At 40.2% G+C, this 17,732-nt stretch overlaps 1 protein-coding gene across 7 annotated transcripts in view; it reads right to left on the bottom strand.

Moving 5' to 3' along the window:
* Positions 1 to 17,732, bottom strand: part of PTPRM (protein tyrosine phosphatase receptor type M) — a 993,494-nt gene that overhangs the window by 20,489 nt on the left and 955,273 nt on the right. For all 7 annotated transcript variants that reach the window (XM_075314524.1, XM_075314525.1, XM_075314526.1 and 4 more), the window contains 5 exons: positions 17,084 to 17,238; positions 12,796 to 12,931; positions 11,457 to 11,606; positions 10,997 to 11,170; positions 6,228 to 6,359 (listed from right to left, as the gene is read on the bottom strand). In XM_075314524.1, coding sequence (XP_075170639.1) covers positions 6,228 to 6,359; positions 10,997 to 11,170; positions 11,457 to 11,606; positions 12,796 to 12,931; positions 17,084 to 17,238 — 747 coding nt within the window. The remainder of the gene's footprint in view (positions 1 to 6,227; positions 6,360 to 10,996; positions 11,171 to 11,456; positions 11,607 to 12,795; positions 12,932 to 17,083; positions 17,239 to 17,732) is intronic.

Here is a 17,732-nt window from a genome sequence, read left to right as displayed (position 1 = left end):
TGCTTCTAATTAAACCAAAAACGGTTTTATCCGACACATTTTTCCATTAGCCTTCTGGCTTGTGCAGGTGATCAATAGCAGCTGCCAACAGGCGGCAATGGTTATTTTGGAAAGCAGTGACTTTCTCCTTGCTATCCTGCCATGAACACCATTATTGTTCAGTATTCTCCGGATGATGGGCTTATGAGCGTTAACATTAACTAATGTAAGAGTGGCCTTTAGTTGCTTAGACAGTACCTTGTGTTTTTTTATGACCTTGCAAACTATTATACAACTTAGGGGTACTTTGCACGTTGCGACATCGCTACTGCGATATTGTCGGGGTCAAATCGAAAGTGACTCACATCCGGCGCCAGTAATGACGTTGCAACGTGTAAAGCCTAGATGCACCGATAAACAATCGCAAAAGTGTCGTAAATCGGTGATCTGTGCAGTGTCGGACATTTCCATAATTTCACACCAATAGGAGATACGATGTTGTTCCTCATTCCTGCGGCAGCACACATCGCTGTGTGTGAAGCCGCAGGAGTGAGGAACTTCTCCTACCTGCATCCACCGTCTATGCGGAAGGAAGGAGGTGGGCGGGATATTTACGTCCCGCTCATCTCCGCCCTTCCGCTTCTATTGGCCGCCTGCCATGTGACGTCGCTGTGATGCCGCAAGACCTACCCCCTTAAGAAAGAGGCGGGTCGCCGGCAGAGCAACGTTGCAGGGCAGGTAAGTGCGTGTGAAGCTGCCGTAGCGATAATGTTAGCTACAGCAGCTATCACAAGATATCGCATGTGCGACAAGGACAGGGGCGGGTACTATCGCGCTCGGCATCACTATCATTGGCTAGCGAAGTCGCAGCATGCAAAGTACCCCTTACTCTTAAGAGTGATCTTAGTTGTTTGACCCCTCCTCAGGTGGGTAATAATGATCATGAATTTTCTTATTTCTTTTCTACACAATCTGTCTGACTGTAAACTTTTGGAATTCAAATGAGATGGTTTTGGACATTTTCCAGTCTCATGAGCATCAACAACTTTTTTTCCTCAGAAATTTCTTTCGTTCGTGCCATAATACTCTTCCACAAACGTGTTAAAAGACCAGAATTTAAAGATACCTATTCTTCAAATAAAACAGATCGCCTACTAACACCTGATTGTCATCCCATTGAATGAAAACACCATATTTTAAATCACTTTAAATTGCTAATCATAAAGTTCACATACTTTTGCCACTCACAAACATTTAATATGGAATCATTTTCCGAATTTAAAACATGACAAAGTGTATTATTTTTTATTTAATATTTGGTTATCTTCACTTTCAGGACTTCTGACGTAGTTTGAAATTATATAGCCAAATTTATAAAGTAATATGGAAAAATGTGAAGGGCTAACAAACTTGTAAGCACCACTGTAAATGAAAATGGGTTCTGTAAACTCTACAACCTAGTTAATCAAGCATTATCATCAATTAAGAAAGACCTGTCAATAGGTAAAAAGTGGCTAGTTTTTTACTTTATTTTATTCCTGATACTCCCCTGAGTATACCGGTTATTGTTTTTTAAAAATACAACATACGGTTACCAAGAAATAGGCCTTTGTATTTAGTGATAATTTTTTTGGTCTTTTGCCAAGGGGGCGTGTCATGCAGGACTTTCTTGGGGTGTGTCTTTCAGCTGCTCCATATACTTACCCTGTTGATTTAGACATGCACATTAATTATGCACAAACCCTGCAAACTGTCCATATTACAAATTATGAGTTTGTGATATGCATGCACACATTAACCACTCCATGATCAATAATCAATGTGCTATGATCAGAGCTGGAAATAGACTGCCTTAATCATGGAAGTTCAAATATATTTATATCTGTCTATTGGGACAGACTTGGGGTCTTCCAAAGGGTATATTTAATTATATTATTATATTTCCAAGCAACTAGTACGTAGAACATAAATGTAATATTAGGACATAGGATACAGACATACACTGTGTGCAGAATTATTAGACAACAACTATGTTCTCAATCAACACAAAAGTGTTACTATTTGCAAATAACAGCAAAACAAGCTTGTTATGGGTAATGCATCATTTTCCATGAATCCGCAATACTATAGAAAAATAGCCAAATTCATATGTGGAACCTTTCAAAAGCAATTGCTTCCATACACCGCGTGCAGACTTATTAGGTAAGTTGTATTTTAGCAGATTTTTTATATTATTGATCAACAACTATGTTCTCAATCAACCCAAAAGACTCAAATATCAAAGCTTAATATGTTTGGACGTTGGACTGTTTTTTTTTTTTTAGATTTGGCTATCTTAGGAGGATATCGGTTTGTGCAGGTAACTATTACTGTGCAGAATTATTAGGAAACTTAATAAAAAACAAATATATTCCCATCTCACTTGTTTATTTTCACCAGGTAAACCAATATAACTGCATAAAATTTAGAAATAAACATTTCTGACATGCAAAAAGAAAACCCCCAAAAATTAGTGACTAATATAGCCACCTTTCTTTATGATGACAAGCAACAGCCTATCATCCATAGATTCTGTCAGTTGCTTGATCTCTTTATGATTAACATTGCGTGCAGCAGCCACCACAGCCTCCCAGACACTGTTCCGAGAGGTGTACTGCTTTCCCTCCCTGTAGATCTCACATTTTATGAGGGACCACAGGTTCTCTATGGGGTTCAGATCAGGTGAACAAGGGGGCCATGTCCTTATTTTTTCATTTTTTAGAGCTTTACTGGCCAGTCACGCTGTGGAGTAGTTGGATGCATGTAATGGAGCATTGTCCTGCGTGAAAATCATGTTTTTCTTGAATGATACCGACTTCTTCCTGTACCACTGCTTGAAGACCTACTAGCAGTAGGTCTGGGAGTTGAGCTTCGCTCCATCCTCAACCCGAAAAGGTCCCACAAGTTCATCTTTGATGATACCAGCCCATACCAGTACCCCACCTCCACCTTGCTGGTGTCTGAGTCGGAGTGAAGCTCTCTGCCCTTTACTGATCCAGGCTCTGGCCCATCAAGAGTCACTCTCATTTCATCAGTCCATAAAACCTTTGAAAAATCAGTCTTAAGATATTTCTTGGCCCAGTCTTGATGTTTTATCTTATGTTTCTTATTCAAAGGTGGTGGTTTTTCAGCCTTCATTACCTTGGCCATGTCCCTGAGTATGGCACACCTTGTGCTTTTTGATACTTCAGTAATGTTGCAGCTCTGAAATATGGCCAAACTGGTGGCAAATGGCATCTTGGCAGCTTCACGCTTGATTTTCCTCAAATCATGGGCAGTTATTTTGCGCCTTTTTTGCCCAACACGCTTCTTGCGACCCTGTTGGCTATTTGTCATGACACGCTTGATTGTTCGGTGATCACCCTTCAAAAGTTTGGCAATTTCAAGACTGCTGCATCCCTCTGCAAGACATCTCACAATTTTGGACTTTTTAGAGCCCGTTAAATCTTTCTTCTGACCCATTTTGCCAAAGGAAAGGAAGTTGCCTAATAATTAATCACACGTTATATAGGGTGTTGATGTCATTACACCACAACCCTCCTCATTACAGAGATGCATATCACCTGATTTACTCAATTGGTAGTTGGCACTCAAGCTTATGCAGCTTGGAGTAGGGCAACGTGTATAAAAATTATCATGTGATCAAAATACTCAGTTGCCTAATAATTCTGCACACAGTGTGTGTTACAACACTTCCTGATACTGTGTTTTTCTAAGATGAAAGAAAAAGCAGAACTAGTGATACCTATTACTTCACTCAGTAAATTCCAGAGTCTAAAATATAAGAACAAATGTCTTTTAAAATATGTCTCTGTAGACAATGCAATGCAAATATGGGTGTAATTGCCATCTTTTCCTGTATTTTGGATATCTTCATATACAGTCATATGAAAAAGTTTGGGCACCCCTATTAATGTTAACCTTTTTTCTTTATAACAATTTGGGTTTTTGCAACAGCTATTTCAGTTTCATATATCTAATAACTGATGGACTGAGTAATATTTCTGGATTGAAATGAGGTTTATTGTACTAACAGAAAATGTGCAATCCGCATTTAAACAAAATTTGACCGGTGCAAAAGTATGGGCACCCTTATCAATTTCTTGATTTGAACACTCCTAACTACTTTTTACTGACTTACTAAAGCACTAAATTGGTTTTGTAACCTCATTGAGCTTTGAACTTCATAGGCAGGTGTATCCAATCATGAGAAAAGGTATTTAAGGTGGCCACTTGCAAGTTGTTCTCCTATTTGAATCTCCTATGAAGAGTGGCATCATGGGCATCCTCAAAACAACTCTCAAATGATCTGAAAACAAAGATTATTCAACATAGTTGTTCAGGGGAAGGATACAAAAAGTTATGTCAGAGATTTAAACTGTCAGTTTCCACTGTGAGGAACATAGTAAGGAAATGGAAGAACACAGGTACAGTTCTTGTTAAGCCCAGAAGTGGCAGGCCAAGAAAAATATCAGAAAGGCAGAGAAGAAGAATGGTGAGAACAGTCAAGGACAATCCACAGACCACCTCCAAAGACCTGCAGCTTCATCTTGCTGCAGATGGTGTCAATGTGCATCGGTCAACAATACAGCGCACGTTGCACAAGGAGAAGCTGTATGGGAGAGTGATGCGAAAGAAGCCGTTTCTGCAAGCACGCCACAAACAGAGTCGCCTGAGCTATGCAAAAGCACATTTGGAGAAGCAAGTTACATTTTGGAAGTAGGTCCTGTGGACTGATGAAACAAAGATGAGTTGTTTGGTCATACAAAAAGGCGTTATGCATGGAGGCAAAAAAACACGGCATTCCAAGAAAAGCACTTGCTACCCACAGTAAAATTTGGTGGAGGTTCCATCATGCTTTGGGGCTGTATGGCCAATGCCGGCATCGGGAATCTTGTTAAAGTTGAGGGTCGCATGGATTCAACTCAGTATCAGCAGATTCTTGACAATAATGTGCAAGAATCAGTGACGAAGTTAAAGTTACGCAGGGGATGGATATTTCAACAAGACAATGATCCAAAACACCGCTCCAAATCTACTCAGGCATTCATGCAGAGGAACAATTACAATGTTCTGGAATCGCCATCCTAGTCCCCAGACCTGAATATCATTGAAAATCTGTGTGATGATTTGAAGCGGGCTGTCCATGCTCGGCGACCATCAAACTTAACTGAACTGGAATTGTTTTGTAAACAGGAATGGTGAAATACACCTTCATCCAGGATCCAGGAACTCATTAAAAGCTACAGGAAGTGACTAGTGGCTGTTATTTTTGCAAAAGGAGGATCTGCAAAATATTAATGTCACTTATGTTGAGGTGCCCATACTTTTGCACCGGTCAAATTTTGTTTAAATGCGGATTGCACATTTTCTGTTAGTACAATAAACCTCATTACAATCCAGAAATATTACTGAGTCCATCAGTTATTAGATATATGAAACTGAAATAGCTGTTGCAAAAACCCAAATTGTTATAAAGAAAAAAGGTTAACATTAATAGGGGTGCCCAAACTTTTTCATATGACTGTAATCATGTCCATAACACTGTGAGTACCACTCCCTTGAAAAGACCTTAAGATTTAGCACTAAACAAAAAGGCCAATATCTCGGGAACTGATTGGCAAATTTAAAAACTTCAAAAAGTGGAATACACAAAGTAGAGGGAATGAAATAAAAGTATAAACTGGGCACTTTTGACCCGGTGACAAGTCTTTTATTATAAGTGTCTATTAACAGTTATTAGTAGGAAAAGAAATGCTAGAAAAATGTATTTGCAAGGACATTATACTGATGGAACAGAAAAGGATTGAGGCGTGTAGTAGGGTTTTATCATGCAGTTATGCTAATTTCTGTACTGTTGCTTTAATATTCTCATAAATAGTTGGCTATTACAATGACGACCAAATAATAGAAATAGCTTTTTAAAAACATTAGCAGCAAATTACTGGCTGTCACCTGCAATACACATGTGAACAGTAGGCTTTAAGGAATAAAACTCTACAATGTTCTTTTTCTTGCATAAGACATATTTCTTTGCATTGACCAAGTGACTTTATAGTAACTTTTATTCAGGTGGCACAAAAAGCTTATCATGTGCGTAATCAGAAAAAAATGGCTGACCTTTCCTTTTGGCCTATGGAAAGCTTTGCTGAAAAGTAAAACGCTCTGAAATAATTGTGTCAGTGCATGCATGATTTCAGCCGACATACCTGTGCAGGGTCTACATCATTTAGCATTACTATTGATGTGCAGTGATAGTCAAGGACCAGCCTCCAGAAGTCTTTTACTGTGTTCGGTAAAGGATGTTGTGTAACGATGAAAGCTGAAGGCTGAACATAGCTCTATAGAAAAGAGAGCAAATTATAATGATGGCGGAGAATCAGGAAATCAAGTATGTTCAAAAGCAGAATGTCACAAACCAAGACATTGTTAAGATTAACAAAACGGACAAGGGTTTTTTTTTCCCTTTTTTCTTTTAAGAAATGCCACCACTTTATAACATTTTCATCTTCAATTGGTAACAATAGGACTCACTTTTTTAACAAAAGATTTGACAAGAAATTGATTTGTGAGGTCAGTGCGGCATTTCTTACAGTTTTATTTTTAGTGATGATATTCACATTCTAAAAGGAAGGTGAAGGTTAACTTTTAACATTTGTACTTATTAAATGGTTGACACAGCGGAAACTTTTCCAGTTGAGCCTAAAAATGATATAATTTACTATAAGTCCAGAATCAAGAAAACTACACACTTCAAGATCAGAGTAGTGGCTAGACTTTCCGTCACCCGGGGCAAAGATTCAGCCCTGTCAGCTGGGCTCTAGGTGCAACTCTGACCAGGTCATATAAAGCATAGCATTTGGGAAAGTGGTGTGTTCACAGCGTTCTGCATTTGAGGGCATTTATTTCTTCTATTTATTTATTTTATTCACTTATAAAGCACCATTAAATCCATTGCACTTTACAGATATGATTATAATTTAGTGTAATGTGTTTACTTATTTGTGTAAGTGAGTAACATCAGAGGACATAAGGGATTTCTTATGTGAAAAAAAATGTTATTGTGGATTTCCAAGAGAATCTGAAGCAGGAATACAAGGCTAAAGGTACCGTCACACTAAACAACTTACCAGCGATCCCAACAACGATACAACCTGATGGGGATCGCTGGTAAGTTGCTAGGAGGTTGCTGGTGAGAGGTCACAAAGTCAGACGCTCCAGCGATCCCACCAGCAACCTGACCTGGCAGGGATCGCTGGAGCATCGCTACACGGGTTGCTGGTGAGCTGTCACCAGCAATCAGTGACCAGCCCCCAGCCAGCAGCGACGCACTGAAGCGATGCTGCGCTTGGTAACTAAGGTAAATATCGGGTAACCAACCCGATATTTACCTTGGTTACCAGCGCACGCAGCTACACGTGCAGAGAGCAGGGAGCAGCGCACACCGCTTAGCGCTGGCTCCCTGCTCTCCTAGTTACAGCACACATCGGGTTAATTACCCGATGTATGCTGCAGCTACACGTGCAGAGAGCAAGGGAGCCGCGCACACTGCTTAACGCTGGCTCCCTGCTCTCCTAGCTACAGTACACATCAGGTTAATTACCCGATGTGCACTCTGCTACACGTGCAAGGAGCAGGAGCCGGCACTGACAGTGAGAGCGGTGGAGGCTGGTAACGAAGGTAAATATCGGGTAACCAAGGACAGGGCTTCTTGGTTACCCGATGTTTACCATGGTTACCAGCGTCCGCAGAAGCCGGCTCCTGCTGCCTGCACATTTAGTTGTTGCTGTCTCGCTGTCACACACAGCGATCTGTGCTGCACAGCGGGACAGCAACAACTAAAAAATGGTCCAGGCCATTCAGCAACAACCAGCGACCTCACAGCAGGGGCCAGGTTGTTGCTGGATGTCACACACAGCAACATCACTAGCAACATCGCTGCTACGTCACAAAAGTTGTCCATCAGCAGCGATGTTGCTAGCGATGTTGCTTAGTGTGACGGGGCCTTTAGGCTGGGTTCACATGATCTTATTATCTCCATCCAAGAAAAACAATTAGATTATCCTAATCACACTCTGATCAGACTCTGTGTGCGATCCCTTTTTTTCTTCGAGGTGGAGAATAAAAAATAAAAGGTTCTCCACTAAGGATGAGCAGACCCGTGGAAGTTCGGCCAGACTTTTGTTAAAAGTTTGGTTCAGGACCCAGACTTGACCCAAGCTTGACCCCGAATCCCAAATAAGTCAATGGAGACCCAAACTTTTGTGGTATAAAATGGCTGTAAAATTGTCAAAGTAAGGGCTAGGGGGCTGCAAAAGGAAGCAAAATAGGGCATTTGCCCTGCAAACAAATGTGAAAAGGGAAGAAATAAAAAAAATAACATGGGGTTTCCCCTATTTTTAATAACTAGTGCAGGTAAAGCAGAAAACTGTCTGCTTTACCTTGGCTGGTTATAAAAAATAGAGGACATCCCACGCTTTTAAAAAAAAATATTGAAATAAATCATTTTTAAAAAATGGCGTGGGCTCCACCCCTGATTAATTTTAATAACCAGCCAAGGCAAAGCAGACAGCTGGGGGCTGATATCAGGTTGGGAGGGCCCATGGTTATTTGCCCCCTCTCAGCCTAAAAAAAGCAGCCCGCAGCTGCCCCAAAAGTGGCGCATCTATTAGATGTGCCAATTCTGGCACTTTGCCCGACTTTTCCTGGTTGCCCTGCTGTGGTGGAAATAGGGAAATACTTTTGGGGTTGATGTCAGCTATGAATTGACAGCTGGCATCAAGCCCAGAAGTTAGTAATCAATATTTGGTGTGATCACCCTTTGCCTTCAAAACAGCATCAATTATTCTAGATACATTTGCACAAAGTCAGGGATTTTGTAAGATAATTTGTTTTCTGAGACATAGTTTGGTGTATGAGTATCCAATTATACCAAACAGGTGATAATGATCATATTTGATATATAGGTTACAACACAATCATTAACTGAAACAAACAGCTGTGTAGGAGGCTTAAAACTGGATGAGAAACAACCAAACTCTTCTACAAAAGTGTGGTTGTGTAAGACAGTTTTAAGTCATAGGTCATACACCATGCTAGCCTTACCTTCAACATGGAAACAAATTCGAGAATCTCAATTATGCACAAAAAAGGGAGGACTGGGGTATACAACTGTTAACTATTTGGCTATAACAGAAAGCACTTTATTGGCCAAAGGGCTGCAGAGTGGTACAATATTTAAGATCCGCAGGCAACAGAGATGCACAGCGTCAGTCCTTGCAAATTTGGGGCAGCATTTCAACACATGAATTTGGGGATTTGGTCAAAATTAATGATGTCCTTAGTGTTGAGAAACACAGATACTTATCTATCATGCTATACCATCAGGGAGGTGTCCGACTGGCTTCAAATTTATTATTCAGCAGGACAATAATCCCAAATTTAATGTCAGCAAAAACTATCTTCAGAAGAACAAGGAGTCCTCCAAGTGATATGTTTCCCACTAAGCTGTGATTTTAACATTAGAGAGAAAGTCTGGGATTACATGAAGACATAGAATTTATGCAAGCTTAAACCCACTGAAGATCTGTGCTTGGATCTGTAAGATGTTTGGAACAACGTCCATGACAAGATCCCTAAAAAACTGTGTGCAAATGTACCTAGTAGAATTGATGTGGTTTTGAACACAAAGTCGGTCACACTAAATATTGATTTGACATAGATTTCTCTTTTCTTCATTCACTTTGCATTTTGATAATTGATAACAATAAATTACTAAAGCGGGCTTTACACGCTGCGACATCGCTAATGCGGAGTCGTTGGGGTCACGGATTTGGTGACGCACATCCGGCCGCATTAGCGATGCCGTTGCGTGTGACACCGATAAGCGATTTTGCATCGTTGCAAAATCGTGCAAAATCGCTAATCGGCGACACGGGGGTCCATTCTCAATTATCGTTACTGCAGCAGTAACGAGGTTGTTCCTCGTTCCTGCGGCAGCACACATCGCTGCGTGTGACGCCGCAGGAACGAGGAAGCTCCCCTTACCTGCCTCCCGGCCGCTATGCGGAAGGAAGGAGGTGGGCGGGATGTTACGTCCCGCTCATCTCCGCCCCTCCGCTGCTATTGGGCGGCGGTTCAGTGACGTTTCAGTGACGTCGCTGTGACGCCGCACGGACCGCCCCCTTAGAAAGGAGGCGGTTCGCCGGTCACAGCGACGTCGCCGGACAGGTAAGTATGTGTGACGGCTCTGGGCGATGTTGTGCGGCACGGGCAGCGATATGCCCGTGTCGCGCAACAGATGGGGGCGGGTACCCACACTAGCGATATCGTTACCGATATCGCAGTGTGTAAAGTAGCCTTAACACTTCTAATTTTGAAAGAATTCTTACTATATAGCATCTTTTCCCATATTTACATAAATCGTTTGAACAGTAGTGGATGTTTTTATTAGAACTAAAGTTATTGATTGTGTAATACATCATATCAATCATTCAGCCAGGATATTTCCATACATTCCATAGGACTCCATGTGTTCATAGCTCAGGTACAGATGAACGTACACATAGATTATGTAAATGCAATATAGTTTCTGTAATGCTCTGCTTTGGTTGTAACTCAAAATCTTAATATTTACAACACAAAACTAGAATAAAGCTCCTGAGCTAGAAGTTCTCTAATGCTACAACAATGAACAGGTCTACAGAGCCCATTAGAGAGCGACAACTTAGTATCAAGGGAAATAAGGCAGAGATGGCGTTCTGTCCTGTACTTCATCAATGTCCTTATGATCTACTGGTATTGTAGAACTTAAGATGACATTACTTTTCTCTGCAATACCTGTCACTTACTGTTGTTTAAGTGTACCCTGATGGGTGCTTTATCAAGCTCCAGGCTGTTTTCTCTTATTTGGGAGATCTCATTTTGCAGGATTATAGATTATATTCTCATTAGTATGAACTATAAAAAAGGTTCTTACATCCATCAAGGCTGCATTGATGTAGTTACTGCTTTCTCCATCTATTGTTATGAGGAAAGGGAGGCAACGATCTGGTGGTAACACATCCATGCAGCGGTTCTTTTCATGGTTTCTAGGCAGGAGTGCTATACTGCAGTCTTCTACCCGTAGTGTTGGAGTCACCATGTTCAACGTCTACAAACAGAATAGCATCAAATTGAAAGATTACGATCAATTTTAACAATCACAACACATAGAGATGAGCGAGCAACACCATGCTCAGATATTCGGTACTTGCAACGAGCAGTTGAATGCTCAGATGGGCGCGACTCGCGTACCCAAGTATAATAAAAGTCAATGGGGATCTTGAACATTTTTCTGGGAAATCTTCTGGAAAAATAGTCAAGTCCCCTTTAAGGAAGCTGTACCAACACTACATGATAAAGTCCTATCTAAGAAAACGAGATTAGTTTACACTTACTCTAAATTCCTCTTTAATTTGACTGGAGTTTGTTTGAGGATCCACTTTATTCATTTCATAGTAGACTGATCGGACCTGAGATGCAGAGATTGATGTGTCCCCACATAAACAGGCTTCTAATATGGCATCATGAATGAACACATACTGTTCCTGAAAAATAAAAACAGAAAAACAAACATTATACAGAAAATCACTACTTGTCTTATTGGCAAAAAAGTCTACCATTCAGAAATGAGAAATAAGAATGTATGAGGAGAAGGGATTGTTTTTCTTTATGACAATTGAATGTAAAACATGTTCCTCTATCCTATCCAGCTGAGTCAATTTTCATCATTATTTTTTCACCTTGATACTATGACCAACTATTGTGTCATTACATTTTTCGAAAATTGCTGATTTTCTTAGGAATAAAGGTTTGTTACTTTCTTTTTATATTTGTTACCACAAAAAAAATTACTTAAAAATAAAAGCATAATAAATATGCAATATATTCAATGGTGTTGGTTTCACATTAGTACTATAGCTTATGTACTGTGTATGTATATGTCACGCCGCCACCAGAGTCTTCTCCTGCAACTTCTGCTTCGATCACCAGGCGCCGCCGTATTTCCACTGTGGGCAATGCAGGTGATAGGGGAGGAGTCAGTGCCAGTGGCTCTAGTGGGCGCAGTCTCTGCCCATCCACTTAGCTGGGTTTCCCTGGAACCTGAAGTACCAGTGGCTGACTGTAGTGGCATGTGTCTTCCAGTTGAGGTTACCACTTTTCAGCTACAGCCAATGGGAAGGCACCACACCCTTCTTATTCCCCCTCCTATCTGCTGGTCGCCGCCAGATATAGTCTTGTAGTATACTACTTGTCTCTGGTTTACACCCTGCTCCTGAACTTCTGATTCCTGCGTTTAACCTCTACCCATTCACTGACTACTCTCCTGCCTGCCGTGTTTTGTACTTCGATGCCATCTCCAGTTTGACCTTAGCCTGAATTCCTTACCAACCTCTTGCCTACTGATTCTGTCCCTTTTTCTGTACCTCCAGGTTTGGACCCTGCCTGACGACTATTCTTCTGTTGATTGCAGCCTTCCATAGGCAGTGATCTCCTGGACCTTGTGGAATTCCAGATCCCAGTACAGGGGTTAAAGGGTTTTGGGGTTCTTGGGATCTTGCTGAGTGGGCGGCTAGCCTCTAGTCTGTCCGTGACAGCCATCCTGAGTCTATGGCCCCGGGCAGACGTCACAGTATAATATCAGTTGGTTTCTCTCCTATGTTAAATTCTTCTACTATATACATTCCATTATTATATATAATCCCGACACAAACTACATATACACAGTAAACATACCTCCGTTTGTACCATGTTCACTCTACGAGAGCGAAGTTCCCTCACACAGTTGTAAATATCTACAACTCCTTCCCTTTCAGCCATGTCCAGCATGATGTCTATAACAATAAAGCAACCCGTTCGACCAGCTCCAGCGCTGAAAAAAAGAAATGCCCATGAAGAAGGAGTGAAAACGTTTCAAAGCAACATATTGGTGTTGATCGACAATTGGGGCGCACATGTGTTTAGTTTCTCTTTTTTTAGATTCAATATGATAATGCTATAAACATTTCCAGCAGAAGTGTAGATGAGGCCAATCACTGATAAAAGTAGAAAACTATATTTAAAAAAAAATATATAATTTATGAATCCAATTAAACTATTCAAGCTATAATCAACTGTAGTAGAAACTTTTGCACTCTATAATCGCAAAGGCATTTTAAACCACAATAATAAGTGTGCAATTTAACAATATAGTAGAGATGAGCAAACCCTTTAAAATTTGGTTTGGCGAGTGTAGCTGGATTTTTGATGAAGTTCGATTTGGCACCTGGACTTTACCTGAACACCAATGGAAGTCACTAATTTGGCAGTCCAGGTCCCAAACCGAAATGTATCTAAAGTCCAGTTCAACCTTCCGAACCAAACTTCCATGGGTCTGCTCATCTCTACTTATAGGTAGAGATGAGATAACCTAAGGTTTAGTGTTCGTACCGAATACAGACTTTTTCCAAAAGACAGAGTTGGGATTAGAGTTCAGATGCTTTACGTATGGAAACCACTCGCTGTGATAGTGTATGCTTGTCCTCAGCCCAGTGCAAGCTGCTTAAAATGTTTGAACGGCTCATACTGGTGGCAATAACAGTGTGATCGGATGTAGTGTGCACCCCACAAAATAATGGAAAAACCCTGCGCACCCTCCTCCAGAAGTGTTCTGTTTATAGCTAGTTCCTTGGGGCGGACACTTGAATTGCCGAATTAGTGCATTCCGGGTCAAGTCCGGGTTCCAAACCAAACTTTACCTAAAGTCTGACTTAACTGAACTTCCATGGTCTGCTCATCTCTATCTATTTATAAACAATTATCATGAAAAAATTGCAATATATGTGACATATAATACACTAGTGTTACTGATAAATATTTAAAGACATTTGATAGAATTAAATATACTCTGCTTGTACTTCTAATAGAATCTACTACATGAGTACTGATTGATATATTGACCTATCATATTATATAGGGGAGAGTTTCAATTCCTTTGTAGTTTTCCTCTGTCGAACCATGCTATAATTTCTATCCTTAATACAGAAGGAAATATTATACAATAGAGGGCAAAACTTTCTACTACAGTGGAGTATATTTCTCACTTCAAATATCAGAATATTGCCTACTATTATACCCTATGGAGAAGTACCAGCAGAGGGAGACCCAGATAGATTGTGCTGAGCTTTCTAACAAGTCTTTTACCTCACCCTAGAGCTGGATTCACATCTACACTGATCAGTACTGCTGTATAATTTCTTCCATGTTGCTGCTATGCCTTTCTGTGTGCAATGTGAGAAATGAAGAGCAGGGATATATCTCTGTGTGCCTTGCTGTGTTTTGGAGACATTATAACAGCTAGTCTCCTCTCTCCAACTCAGGATTAATTGCAATCATAAAGATTTCCTATGTAGAAGACACCTTGCCGAAAGGAAGAATAACAGAACATCGTTGATGACTATATAATATATTTTCCTATTCCATGGAACATTTTATGAAAATGCTTTAAAGTTTGGCAACAGTGACAAGCAACAAGCAAAAGGAAAAGGACATAGAAATACAAAATATTGTAATCCATATCAGACAAGTATCTTACAAGGTTTCTGTAATGAAATGAAAAAGCCTTGCAGGGAAAATGTTTTAAAAGTCCCTATACTTGTTTATTAAAAAAAAAGAAGCTTTATCTGAGTGTATTGCTTTTATGTACATTATAAATTCACCAACTTCATTATATGAGGCTGCCCCTGGGAATTTATAAATGAGACCATCATGCAATCAATGCATGCTTTTCTTTAGTACTGAAACCCAGGGTGGTCTCCAAGCAGTGTTATTTTTAACTGATCAATATGGCATAATAACATCTATTGCATTTTCTGATATGTTCTAAATGTATTCATGTCCATTAAAAGGATTTTTCCATTTTAAAATAATGAAAAGCTTTTGGAATTTATTTGGGGGTAGCAAAATTGGGAGGGGGGGCAACCAGGCCATGTGCCTCCCTTGGGTTATGGGAGCTATTCTAATATAACACTAGTACAGCAAACTGAACCTTCATCCAGGGTTAAAGAAAGCTAGGCTACATCTCTGAAATTTGTCAATGTTTTTCATGATGTCTGATTGCTGTCATTTACGTCAAGAGGATGAAAATGTGTTCAGGTTATGTAAAGGGCAGGAAGGTGGAAAACTAGAAAGAGCTTTGATAATGGTATAATAATTATGTGCCCCTCTGTGATCATTTCATGACCCGGATACATGCTCAACCTCTGAGGAAGGAATATATTCAATAACAACTATTAGACATCTCTAAAAAAAACTGCAAAGATCTGGTATGCAAAACAATACAAAAGTTTTATTCTACAATAAATAAGCTAAAAGTGGAAAACAACTTTAAAGTAACTGTCATATTTTCATTCAATATTCCCCATTAAATTGTCATGTTGTCTGTCATTATCCCCCTATATAATTAAATATTATCAGTATAATTAAGTTCAATGATTATTCAATTTGACACATTCAATTCCTACAAAATGGCCAATACATCTGTTAGTATAAGTGTAATGTGTAGGTGCACATTCATACTGAGGCCATTAAAGGGAATGAGTCAGCAGGTTTTTGTGACCTCATCTGAGAGCAGCATGCTGTAGGCAAAGAGACCCTGAATCCAAAGATGTATCACTTAGACACAATCAAAGATTTTAGTTTTAGCAAAGTAGCATATCTTAAAAAGCTGCCCATCCAATGCTTTTAGTGTACTTTATAGATAGAAGCTGCTAATCACAGGGGTGCGAGTTGGACTGAGATCTGGTGCTCCTCAGTCCACTAATGATAAAACTACTGAAGCTTATGCTAACATTGTAGGTAAAAAAAAACACACTTTATGATAAGACACACATGGCTGAAATCTGTACATAAACCCTTACAGCATGCTGTCTTCAGTTTGCATACCAAAAACCTGCTGACAGATTCCCTTTAACAAACAAAGCATAGGATAAAAACATATTAGCAAATACTCTGCAGTAAGTAATAAATTGTAATAGTACACGTAAATAACATAGCGTACTTATTTGAGACTAGTATGAGCAAAAGAATGTAAAACCCATCCCACCATGACAGGTGTACCTAATAGGATGCTCCCTATCTATTGTAGTTCAGCTTCACTACATGTCAGCAGACTTCAAAATAGGGTAAGAGCAGCGTACCATCCTGACTGTTTCAATACCTGACCTACCCATAGAAAGCTAGATAGGCAAAATGCACTGCTCAAAAAGAGGGAAACACCCTAAACCATGATGCAAAACCTATTGTCATAATCGGTGCCAGACTCAGACACCGCTGAGCCATTGCATGTATCTCTCCCCTGGGTTACAGGTCATGGGAGGGGCTTATTCCAATCTGCCTCGTGTCGGTGGTAAGGCCGCTATATCTTTGTGCTGCTGTTACTGGAACACTGCCGGTAATAGTTCCTGCTCTGTAGCACGTGAGTCTGGCTCTCGTGAGTATTCCCTGATCAGTCCTACCTTCTAGTGTCCTGACATGATCCCTCCCTGTACTGTCTGGCTGACCAACTCCCGATGACTTCCCGGTCCCATGTGTCTCCTGTTCCTGCATCTCCCTGTACAGTCTGTCTGGTCAGCTCCTCCTGACTTCCCGATCCCGTCCCGTGACTCTCCCATCCTTGTTTGTAGCTCTGATCTCCTGGCCTCTTGACCCTGCTTTGTTGTACCTGACTTCGGCTCTGCTTCTCCCTTCTGACATTGGCGTTACTTCCTGGTTCCCGACCTCTGGCTAGCACCTGACCACGATTTGCTTCTCCCTGGTTTTGACTTGACATCCTGGTACTGACTCAGCCCGCTGACTATTCTATTGTGTTTACGCCCTCTAGTGGGTTGTCGGCTAACTGCATCTAGAAACAGCTTCTCCAGTGTTTCGCAGTGCCCCCACTAGTACAGTGTGACAGCTATTTTAAAAATGCATGTGTAAACATGGTAACAATTTGAGTCATAATTAAAGTGACTGTACATAATTTAGAATTTCACTCTCAGTTTACCTGCAGTGCACAACCAGTGGGCCTGAACTGGCCGGACTCTTTGATTTGACTTGTCGTACAAAGCCAAGAAGGCCTGTTGCATGGTATGGCACACCATGATCTGGCCACCCTGTAAAGTGGAACTGTCGTATTTCTCGTATTTCATGTATACCCCTCTGTAAATAAGAAAAAATGAATACTGTTTATGCATGTTGATCACTGTTTGAAAAAAAAAAATCAATTGAATAACAATGATTCAAGAATAAATGAAAAAAATATACTGTCAATTCATGGAAATATTTGTGCAAGTTAATATGAAATACCGTCATAAAAGCTAAAGAAACACAGAAATACACTGTAATCTCTATTGTGCTAAACAAATAGTAATGGCTCTAACCAAATAATAATCATTATACAATTCATGTGTAATAATGGAGCCATTACTAAAATAGTTCTTTTTGATTTTTATATGTATAGTCTATATTGCAGCCTTCAAAAATGTTCGCTGTTTCTATTCTCTGTAGATTGAAACCCATTTAATATTAGAAAAGTAACAAAGATACAATACAAATCCCAAAGAAGAAAAATGTTCAAACATGTTGATATGAACTGAATTCACCCCACTTCTTGCGGCTTCTTATAATCTGCCAAAAAGATAATATTCTAGAAA

The sequence above is a fragment of the Anomaloglossus baeobatrachus genome, chromosome 6 (assembly GCF_048569485.1).
Source record: "Anomaloglossus baeobatrachus isolate aAnoBae1 chromosome 6, aAnoBae1.hap1, whole genome shotgun sequence".
Lineage (NCBI taxonomy): Eukaryota > Metazoa > Chordata > Amphibia > Anura > Aromobatidae > Anomaloglossus > Anomaloglossus baeobatrachus.
Note: the sequence above shows the minus strand (reverse complement) of the source record. Positions and strands in the feature narration are given on the sequence as shown.